Source organism: Lathyrus oleraceus, chromosome 6 (assembly GCF_024323335.1).
Source record: "Lathyrus oleraceus cultivar Zhongwan6 chromosome 6, CAAS_Psat_ZW6_1.0, whole genome shotgun sequence".
NCBI classification, from domain to species: domain Eukaryota; kingdom Viridiplantae; phylum Streptophyta; class Magnoliopsida; order Fabales; family Fabaceae; genus Lathyrus; species Lathyrus oleraceus.
The window spans coordinates 44542710-44554848 of NC_066584.1; the positions used below are offsets into that span (position 1 = coordinate 44542710).

At 35.0% G+C, this 12139-nt stretch overlaps 1 protein-coding gene across 1 annotated transcript; it reads right to left on the reverse strand.

Moving 5' to 3' along the window:
• Positions 1–244: 244 nt before the first annotated feature.
• LOC127093372 (uncharacterized) lies at positions 245–11812 on the reverse strand. The gene is made up of 18 exons (XM_051032294.1): positions 11327–11812; positions 11191–11233; positions 10387–10508; positions 9738–9845; positions 8463–8607; positions 8292–8383; positions 7941–8034; positions 6035–6524; positions 5672–5814; positions 5196–5539; positions 4815–4982; positions 2724–3014; positions 2172–2588; positions 2006–2050; positions 1826–1911; positions 1420–1510; positions 982–1234; positions 245–858 (listed from the first exon to the last, which is right to left on the reverse strand). Exons 1-17 carry the CDS (start codon positions 11504–11506, stop codon positions 1157–1159), a joined length of 2937 nt encoding a protein of 978 aa, XP_050888251.1. The 5' UTR covers positions 11507–11812; the 3' UTR covers positions 245–858; positions 982–1156.
• Between the last annotated feature and the right edge of the window lie 327 nt (positions 11813–12139).

Consider the following 12139-nt stretch of genomic DNA (forward strand, 5'->3'; position numbering starts at 1 on the left):
GTTTGGTGTTCATGTTGCCGTTTCCGTTCATCTTTCTACCTTGCACAGTACACTCAGATTTCTCACACAGTGTTTCCCAACCCACAGAATTAAAAAAATTCTGATCAGATTTTGTTCAAGATTCAACACGAATCTAAGAATCAAAATCAAACACACAAGACCTCACGTTCACTCGTGTTTCCCGTGTTTCCCTAATGAATCCGAACCGGAGCTCTAGATACCAATTGTTGGTGCAAAGGTAGAATAAAGAAAGAATGGAAATATTCTATTAAGAGAATGACGGCTACAATAAGGATTAAAAGTTACAATGATTGACACCCTATTTATAAGCCTCTAACAAACTTAAATATGAATCAAATCTAATATTTAAATCTAATATCTAACAAACTTAAATATGAATCAAATCTAATATTTAAATCTAATATATAACAAACTTAAATATGAATTAAATCTAATAATTAAATCTAATACTAACAATATGAACATCCTCTCTGGAACACAACTATTGCTTGGCTTTTAGATACACACTAAAGCATTAGATAGTTCAGAACACTGACTCTTGCTGAGAAGCCATTGAATGGACAGCCCAAATGCCATGTGATTTTCGATAAGCATCCTGCTTATCCAATCAGAAAGCATGCCAACAGAATTTGCTCCTTAAAACAACTTTAGCAAATGGAAATCCCCCCTTTCTTCCACACCCATTCCACTAAAATAACAATAAAGAGAGCTACTCTGCAATTTACTTGACAGTCTGGTAAAACTGAACGAAGAAGTCGTGATTACATGGCCACTTTCTTTTTTACTTGGCTGAGTCTTATTTCCATTAGCAAGATACAGAGAATCAATTCAAAAACCCTGCCATTTATTTTACACTTATCAAATAATATTAAGGAACTAAGGGTGCTACTTCTAAAACTAAGCTGATGATGTATTCAAACCTACATACACCAAATGTTGATATTAACATCATATACTAACCTGCTACTTAAGTTTCCTCCATTAGCTGGCAAAGGTTGAGTTTATTTTTAACATATGCTGATACTGAAATACAAAACACATTCTTGTGCATTGGCTTGTATGGTCAAATATTACCATCAGACCATCAAATAAGGAAGCTGCTCTACTGAAATTTTCCTTCAAGGAGGGTTGTATTTCACTGCATGCTACTTCGAGTTAGAACTCTATCTATAAGCATTTGCCTTCCAGACAAGTCTTCTTCATAACTAACAACCTGCATGAGAAGTATGAGCTTGTCAATTACCATAAGTAATCTGGATATGATCATGATGGATGTGAAATGGAATTCAGCCAGTATACTGTAAATTGTCATTAGTCAAAGCCTGTGCAGAAACTGAGTAACTCTTTTTCCCATGAAAAACAGAAATTAAAAGTAAATGGAGCTGCATGTGATAAAACCTGAGATTCTGTTTGTGTTTCACTAAAACCATCATACATTCCAGCTTTTCGGTCTTGAGGAGTCTCACCATTATCTCCGTTTCTTCCATTTCTGGAAAGTACAAGATCAGTACTGATTTATACAAAATTGAAAAATGGTATGCAAGATGCTTCCATTATAGTTTATACTGTTATCAGATGCATTATTAGATAAATTCTTACAACAAATATATCTACTTTATTTGAACCAGTAGCCTCTGAAGAAATGCTACAAACCAGTGAGATAAGCATATTTACCGAACATATCTACTTTACACAAATGAGCTTATAAGCTAGTCAAATCTACTATGAGAAATACCAGACACTGCCTAAATGGTGAGACGACAACAACAATAAACATGTTTAGCAGGGAAGTATGGAAACCAACCTGTTTAACCAGTGATTTGATAATCCATAGACAGTGTGAGGATTTGGATTGTCTTGGCCAATGGCTGAACAATCAGATGAGTAAATCTATTGTACTGTAAAGGATCACTACTACATACAAAAAGTTAAAATTATAAAACAGGACACAACCTACATTGAATTGATCACACTTAAAGGATACACTTCTCTCGCACCCTGTATTCCCTGGGGACCTCTGATCATGCATCTTTGAGATAAGAAGAAAAGAGATTGGTTAATGCAAGAACAACTCAGAAAGAGTAGAGTAAAAGAATTTTCTTTTAAATATACGTCTGCATACAATACCATTAACAAATCAGCATTTTTACCTTGCTTGTCTGCTCTAACAAGTCCTCTATAGCAGTAGCAACATCAGGACCAGCATGGGTTACCTCCCGAGCATCTTTGAGCTTATTGTCTTCAGAAAAATTCAAGTCAGAGACATGACTGCCTGAATTTACTGCAGAAGGCACCCTATTATACTGGTCAGGTTCTTCCACGAGCCTTGCCTTTTTGCTATTAACGCTTGATGTTTTAGAACGAGTCCTATGATTGTCAACTCCCGTATTTACATTTTTATTTGTCGTGCTTCTCAAACTTTGTGATTGACTTGGAAACTGGGACGGCATGTCATTTATCATTCGAACAGCTTGGGTAGGAAATTGACTCACTGTGCAAACTCCTGCCTCTCGGTCTTGACTAGTGACTTCTTTGGGCAAAAATTGATCAATGGCAATAACTCCATTCTAGAAGAGAGAAAAAAAAGCATATTGATAAAGAACCTTTTTGTCCTTAACATAGAAAATGCATGTAGACTTGCCCGCATGACAAGAAGTTTATGAACAAGCAGTCATCAAAGCTCTCAGTGGCCTGAATAATACCTGTTTGACACATTCAAATATCCACTCAGATGTAACTGATCGGATCCCCCACTTACAAGAAGCCTCGTACTTGGGCCCATTGGTGAATTTACACAACAAATGGGTGACCTTCTTACTCAACTTATCTGCAAATGTAGCTCCTAGAGCTTTACACAAGTTCCAAAGTAGAATTCTGTCTTTCTCCTCATATTGTGAAACACAAAACCGGAGGCTTTCAAAACCAGGCAAGGGAACACGGCAGGGAAGTGGAGAATAAATAATATGACTGTCCACATCCAGCAAGGATCCATTCTTGAACAAAAACATCACAATCAAATTATCAGTATGCAAGCAAACAAATCTGCAAGGAGTCCATCCATGTAACAATAAAAACAATTTATTACCATTATTATTCAAGATTCACAACACAAACAGTTTAGATTGGCAGTTACTGTGCAGGTTTATAAACTTATCCAAATATGAAAAGGAGATTTTTGGAACTAGGAATGCAGATCTATATCAGTTGCATTGCACCACAACCTGGTGTAGCTCAAAAGAAAATGAAACATCAAACAAACATAGAAGAGATGTGTTGTTGGGTGGCTGGTTTATCTTAAGGTCACTCCTTACCGATGGCACTCTGTCAAGGCACATAAATAAGAAAATAAGCCCCCTTTATATGGACCCTTTGTTATTATGGAAGGAATAGGGGCAGTGGCTTATAGATTTAAGATGCCTAAAGAGAGTAAGATTCAAGCTATTTTCCATGTTAGCAAGCTCAAAAAAGCAGTACCTAGTACCTACTATCTATCAGCTTCAACCATTGGTTGCTGCTCTTACAGACGAGTGGGAACTGCAACCCGAGATTCACGATGCTAACTACCTTCATTACAACAACAGTAGATCTGAAGAGGTGCTTGTTAAGTGGAAAGATTGCCCAACTTGTGACAATTCTAGGGAGGCATTTGAGGCACTGCAACAGTCTTTTCCATTGTTTCCATTTGAGTACAAGGTGAAAGCGTGAGCGGGGGTATTGATAGACACCACGTAGCTAGGAGAGGGTATGTGAAGGGGAGCTCCTAAGTGTAATTAGACTTTATTTTTTAATACGAAGGAAAGGGAAATTAATTAGATAGTTGGGATTTGATTCGTTCTCATTAGCATGATGATGATCGTGATCCTTGAACCTCGCCGTTCTTGTAGCTGCATTCAACCTCTAGAGTCTAGACCTCCTTGTTACAAGGGATACTCGCAAATTGCACAGAATTATAGGAAATAGAAAAACCAGGCATCTTTGTTGTTGCTTGACAGCAAATACTATCATTATTTATTATGTAAAAAATATGGCAGATAACTCACAAAACACAACATATCAAACTTCACTTCATGCATTGTATTGGAAACAAGAGGGCCAATTTTTAAACAGGGGGAGCAAAAAACACACAGTTGTGATACTTCAGGACAGTACAAATTATTAACTTACAAGTATGTCTAAGACCAAAAATTGATGGACCAAACACACTCCTTGTTTACCTTCCTCACTAACGCTTCTACAAGTCTTCTCAACACAAAAAAACAACCTAAGACAAGGCTGCCATTTTTCTGCGATGGAAGCCACCCGAATTTTCTCTCTGATGACTTCATTCTTGATTATATCTGGTCTTTTGTGACTACCCATTCAATGTAGAATCCTCATCTCTACAATACCGACCGTACTTTCTTATCAACTCTTATCCCCAGTATTCAATCTCATTTGACAGTCTAAATAAGAGATAAAATTTTCTTCTAAGGTTGTGAATGGTACTTTTCTAACACAAATTACATCAGAAGCATTTCTCTATTTTATCCACTCTATTTGGTTCCTATGACTAACATCTGCTTCTATCTGTCATTTTGTATAACTTTACAACATTATTTACTTACTAAAAGCATTTATGCGATAACATCTTGAAACAGTTTGGCCATGATAAGGTAAGCCTTTCACCATCAACCAACATCCCGGTTTATTCAAATATATAAATAGAGATCTATAACCCGTTGAACACCTTAAAAAGAAGATAACCCAAAAATAAACCTGAAAAAGGAAATTTGCATGTGACCAATCAGGCTTACCTCCAAACAAGATCGTATCCAGTGACTGGAAATATATGTACTTCCATAATCACCTATTGACCTGGGTTTTACACCGTGGCATTCAATAATATAGTGAATAATCTGTTTTGTTTGCCCACTTATTAGCTCTCCTCCCCCTTGACTTATCCATTGAACAATCTCAGCTCTCTGCCAAAAGAGATCAAAAGTAAATTAAAAATCAACTCAAATATATGCGTAATGTTTTGGGGGGAAAATTATATGTATTTTGACAGACGCTGACTATTTATTGCAGAAACTGGAAGAAAAAAAAAAGTAAAAACAATATAATGCCAATTTAACAATTAACACATTAAGAATATTAACACATGATTAAACTCATTATAATTTCATATATCTTACCCTTTCTTCAGGAAATAAATTTGAGAAACAAAATGTTTTCCCTTTGAAAACATTTATTGACTTCACATGTACATTGGTGTCATGTTGCGTGCTCTTTTGTACCCTCAATTTTTTATCAGGATGTTGAGTTTGTGGCATAGTTCTATCTGATGCTTTACCGAATGTGACAACATTCATACCCGTACTGTGTTTCTCTTGTTTGTTTTTATCCAAAGACTCTGGTATCGTAACTCCAAAGTCCTTAATACCCGCCACCTGATTAGTTTGAAAGCTTTGGCGAATGCTTGAGCTTTTACTTTGATCCATAGGCATAATGCCAGTAACCGCTCCTTTTACTGAGTTGGCTGAATTTAAGAAATCAGAAAATAATTAAAATATGGACTCCATAAAAGTATATTCACAAATTATTTAAGAAAAATTTAATTGATTAACCAAAAAGTAGACAGAACACAAATAAGGACATCATGTAAGGACACCTTTTGGAAGAAAAAGATCACATGCAATGTGTCGTCGAAGAACAGGGACTTGTTTCTTTACACGGTCACAGTCTTCAAGCCATGAGGTTTTAACAACATAAACAACACCAAGAGCAGCAATACTTCTTACTTCCTTCTTTTCTCTGTAAAAACACAAATGTATGTAAAGATAAATCATAAATACTGGAAAAGGAATGTTTGCCAAATTAAGTCCATAAGAAAGCCATATTTGTGAAACTAACATCTAGGAATCATCTACATTGATACAGCTAAAAAAACAAAAGACCAAAACTCAGAAACAATCAAGAAACAGAGACATTATATGTATCCATTAATTTATTCTTCATATCATAATAGACTTACATTTCTGTAGGATTCCCAATTACTATGTGTGTCAACTTATCATTAAAATACATGTATCGGGAGCCTCCACCTTTACGCACCATATTAACTAGCTTCCGCATTTCAGAAGCTTCAAAACCAGCAAGTAATATTCTACATTCTGCTAAGTATAGGTCATTGTCATCAGATTCAGAATCATTGGCAACAGCACCGTCCAAGTTCAATTCATCGCTAGTCTGCAATGGAGGTGCTTCAGCGTCTGCCTCTTTAACAAATAATGGAACATTTGAAAAAGACGACATATGTTCTGACTGTGTAGCTTCTAGATCTACATCCATAGACTCAGCACAATCAGAAACTAGCATATTTGAATCTGCAGCTCTTGAGGATGATCCAGATTGCATTTTCCCAATATCCCTATCCTGGCTATGTTTCACTGTTAAGTCCCTAGTCACCTTACGTGAAGATAAAGATCCATTCTGAACAGGGTAGGACTCCTCATTCAGACATGCTATCCGTAGAAAATACAAATAAACAAAAATCAAAGTCAGTGAAGAAAACCATGAAACTCCATAACAGAGTTTGATAGAAGAGAGTAAACTGAAAAAGAACAACCATATCTGGCATAGTGCTGAGCTCAAGATTATATTTGAGTTATCCAAAAAATATGTATGAAGGGTTATCGGCTAGTGTGCGGACATAGGGTGGAGAGACAGATGATTTCCCCATTACAATAGAATTGCACCACGGTTCAACCCTATGACCCTATTTTTTTACTTAAATTTTGGATGTACTCGTGGAACACATCTAAGAGCTAGCACCGAAAAGTAAATTTGCAGATGATATAGTACTACTTTGAGAATCAAAGAAGGATTTAAATGAGGTTGGAGACTTGTAGACGAGCCTTAAAAACGCATGGTTTTTGCCGAAGCAGAAGTAAGACGGAGTGAAATGTAAGTTCATCAAAAGGATAAGTATTTCTAACTTAGAGGTTAAAGTTGGAGACCATATCATCTCACAACTCACGAGGTTTAAATATTTTGGATCCGTAATACAAAACGATGGAAAAATAGAAGGGTGTGTAAACTATCGAATTCAAGTTGGATGGCTAAAATAGAGCAGTGCCTCAAGAGTTTTATGTGACATAAATGTACCGCTCAACCTCAAAGAAATTTTTTATCAAACAGGCGGTAAGATTTATAATATTATACAGAAAAGAATGTTGGACAATTAAGAATCAACGCGAAAATAAAGTAAGAGTACCAGAGATGAAGATGTTGCATTCGATGTGTCATAAGACTGGACAGGATTAGATTAGACATGAAAATATTAGTGTTGAGGTAGCACTTATAATAGAAAAGATTGTGAAAAGTGAGCTTGGGTGGTTTGAGCATGTAGAGAGAAGACAGGTAGATTTTGTTGTTAAGAGAGTAGACCATATGGAGAGGAGTCAAACAACTAAAGGTAGAGGAAGACCTAGAAAAATTATAAGAGAACTATTAATAGAGATCTCGAGATTAACGAATTGGATAAAAACATGGTCTTAGATAGAACATCATCGCGGAATTTGATCCATCGACCCCACTCAGTGGGATAAGACTTGGTTGTTGTTGTTTCTGTTTTTGCCCGATTATAACTAACTCTCCCTCCAATTTGTTGGGCAATCCTTTCCTAAATTGGGGTATTGGCAATACATAGCCAAAAAATAGCCTTATCAAGAATCTATTAGAAAGTCAAGACTCAAAATCCCAGAATTTTGGATCAAATCAATCAGCCTAGCCTATCTATGTTAATGGTGAAAATATATCAAAAAAATAAGAGTAAAGAAATAAAAGAATAACAGAAACATACTCTAACAAATGAAGTCCTATTGTTTAGTTTGAAAACAAAAAGGTACCACGACATAGCATTAAAGTATAAAAGTTACCTCTTCGAGCAACAGATTGATCAAACCATTTCATTGTCACAATATGAATGTGGCCCCAACGTTTTGCCACCTTATACTTATCACCCTCGGGAGCGTAAGAACAGTCAAGAACACAAATATACACCATGTTCAAACCTCAACAACAGATATTTTAGTTGAAATATTGAATTATTCAGTCAGAGAGGATCAGATGCACATGAATTAAAACAAACCTTTCATATTTTTACATTAATAGCAAGTACAGAAGGGATACTAATCCCTAAGGCAATGCAATAGAGGACAATGAGACAAGCAAAATTCAAACATGTCCGAAAGAAACATCATTATTTGATAGAATTGGCAAAAGGATATATCAGAAATCAAATGTGTGCACTTCTTTGTCAATTCTGCAGAGTATTTTCCACCATTTTGTAGAGTAAGCGTTTCCATCTCTTTCCGCTTATCTGAAAAAACTCTAAACAAATTAGCATCTAACAGAGAAGCATTCTATTATGACTAATAATAAAAGAGATAACTTATAACCTGCTGGGATTCCAGTCACGCAGATCTTTAACCCCGAGAAAGGAAGAACCTTATATGACTCTTGAGGAACAACGCGATGCTCATCTGAGCATTGCTTTAACCATTCATAAGTAACTATTGGTTTCTTCAGGATATTCAAAGCCCACTGCCAAACATAACATGGTGTATATTAGAGAGTACAGAATAGAAATAAATTTAACATTAATCAAACCTCCACAAAGATTGGATAGGTGTGGAGTTGGTTTATTAAACCAACGTGCAAGAAAAACAGACAGCTTTAATATTACAATAGGAAGATGAACTTATTAGTGACCATCTAGATGCAGTGTTGAGATTTATCCAAACCCAAAACTAAATGAGATAGATCAAAATAAAAAACATATGAGCTCCATTAAATGCCATATTAGCCGCAACAAATCAACAATTTGGGACATAACCCAAGCAAGAAAGAAAATAAAAAGTGACGACCAAAGAAAAATGTTTATCGTAGTCAATCGCACATAAAGGAATAAACTTATGTTTTTGTCATTATTGTTGTATTATTTATTGTACATACATGTGCTTTTCTACTACACACTTGTACTACAAATTGTATATAGCGTCTTTATTGGCTATATATAACACTAAGATGTACAATGAAAGACACTTATACTATACATATTTTGTAGATGAAGATTTTCACGGTGATCCTTTATTAATTTACAGTATCATAAAATATTACAGCCAGGGTACAAACATAAGCTTTAAATTAGAAATGAAATCCATCTTTAGTTCAAGATAAATCAAACACTGAAAACATCGACTTTGGACATAATTGCAGAGAGAGACTAAGACTAAAGCATGTAAGATACTAAATAGTCTTAAATACAAACATGGTAATGAACCTAAAAGATTTATACTGCTACCTAAATTACTAGCCAAAAGCAGTGTTAATTATTGCCAACTATGACCAAGAAGACCATAAGCTTCCTCCCTTGGACCAGATGTTGTGTTCTCTCTTCAACAAATATCAAGCAATAAGATAGCTTTTTACATTGATTTTAACATGCATAACTGCATACAATTCCCCGAGTGCTTTTTGTTATACATCGGAGGACAGGATAATCATATGCAACAGAGAATATAACATATAAGCTAATTAGGAATATGAATATAACAGAAGGCAAGACGGAAGGAAAGACCAACTTGCCTGTAACAATATTTTTTTTTGAAAAAAACATATGTCATGCTTAAGAATAATATAAAAATATAGAACAAATGCTTCATGTACCAGACCTTGTACTTTAGAGCCAAAACATTTTTCACGATGACAAAGTTCAAATCTGAGGACGGTTTAGTCTGAAGAGCTCCCCCCATTTCAGTCACTAATTCTTCTATTTTAACCTGCAGGGTCGTAATACAATAAAAATGGCATTGGCAATTGAGAACAAAACTAGGAAAGGAGAAGTGAAGGATAAAATAGGAAAATAACCGACAACTTATGAGCCTAACAGCACAATGCTGTGAAAATTTTGATCAAAATTAAGAAATTAAAAACAATGAAGAAAACAAAAATACTAACGTGTAATAATGAAAAAACAGAACTGAAAATATGAATGGAAATAAACTATAACAAACCAGAATCATTAACAATATATAAAATCAGAAATTACTATGTTCAAAAATGAACTTATTATCTTTAATATGAAGTTAGAATATTTCTCATAGAAATAAATTGGAATCCATCTTTTTCCTGCATCCTTTTTTATTCAACTTCAAGGAGTATCAAATTCAGAGAGGGTAGCAACTAGCAAGCAACTCATTGTGCTTGTCAATCGTATGGAGAAGAAGAGCAAAAGGAAAAATTTATATACCACATCAGCCTTCTGTTAGTAAAACAAAAAATACTGGAACATGCAAACATGGACAAAAAACCACACAATACCTTCTCATCCGCATCAAAGCCAGAGGCAAGTATTTTGACACCATCCATAGTAAAGCAGCAGGTGAAACTTTGTTTAGGAAGAGGCCTTCGTTCTTTAGCACAAAAAAGAACACATCTAGGACCTGCACAATAATAAATTAAACAAAACAGAGGAACATCAGCTTCCTCAGTTTCCACGATGAAAACCAACACAACAGCACATGTGTGTGTGTAAACCACCACCTAATGTTTAAACCTTACCAAATTGGAAAATGAAACCTCAATACTCTGATTGTCCAGTCTAACATTAAAATAAAATAAAACAAAAATCTATCATAAGAAAAATCTTCCCCTAATACTACATGACGAAATTTCGCATCTAAGTTTCTGCCATTTTCCCTGGATCATGCAAAAGCTTGGGATATTTACATGGTGATTCCAAAGTAGTATCTACACTTTAAATAAAAGGCATGTCTGTTACCCAACACCTGACACCACACCGACACACATAGTTATAATTAATAGTTGTTTGGTTTACTGGTAGCATCCCCTTTTTCACATCATGAGGCGCAGAGAGGTGACAAGCTACAATGGTTAGCTTCTAATTTAAAGCACGGTGGCGTTGGGTGACCGTACCAACAAACTCGAGCTCAATCACTTATATTTTCTCAAATTATTAAAAGTGTCTAGTTGTGTTTGTGCTTCATAAGTTTTTCAAATTTCAACAATCAATGGCATTGTTATTCCACACATAAATTGAAAAATGAAATATTACATTTCTAACCATAGCAATAATCATAAGGATCTGTGATTGACAATACATACCTAGCATTTTACAGCCTTTGGATTTAAGATCTTCAAATTTCTCCTGAAAAACAAAAAAAAAAAGTTAAATCACAAAAAATGAAATGAAAAAAAAAATAAAAAATGAAAAAATCTGAAAGTGAAATTGAGGAATTACGTGTTTACTGCAAGAAATAATGTGATAATCGTTGGGGCCATTACGGGAAGGATCGCAGCAAAGGTGAATTTGAGCGCCGTTATTTTTAACGGCGTCGTGAAGCGTGTCGAATACTTCCGGCGGAACTAGGTTTCGCGACATGAACACGTTTACGCCTTGAAATGACTTTGATTTCGACATTTTCTTCTTCTTCGATTAAATTAGCACTCTCTTCGGTGGAACCGCAAATTCTTTCACTGAGTTTTGGAAGAGGAATGGGAGTGGAGTGAAGTGAAGAAGATGATTTCGGGAGAGATTTTTGTTTGTTTTGAAGTAGGTTAGAGAGAGGGTGAGTTTAAACAAAAACGCGGGAATGTGAGTTCAGTTCAGTGGTTTAGATTTTGGATGCAGATGATGGCGCTGCACTCTAGTGTAGTGTGGTTTGGCTTCATCTGAAGTGTATACTGTTAGCATCACGCCCTAATGTTACACTTTTTTATCTTTACTTTTGGTTCTTTTCTTTTCTTTTCTTTTTTCATATTGTTACACATTTATTTGACATTGTTATATATACTTATCCCAGTATAATGTTACAGAAAGTAATATTTCTAAGTTAAGGTTTAGAAGTTAAATATAGTCAAAGTTTATTTTGTTTGTCAATAAAACTATTATTAAACTTTATTTTTTATCTAGTGCTTTTAAACACTTTTTAACGTGACTTTCTTAACTACTGTTTTATAGAGTTAAATAGTAAACAATGTTCCGGAAACTAAGTAAAAAAATGGTATTATTTAGGGTGTGACAATGTTTTAGATTTAACACTTAATATCAACA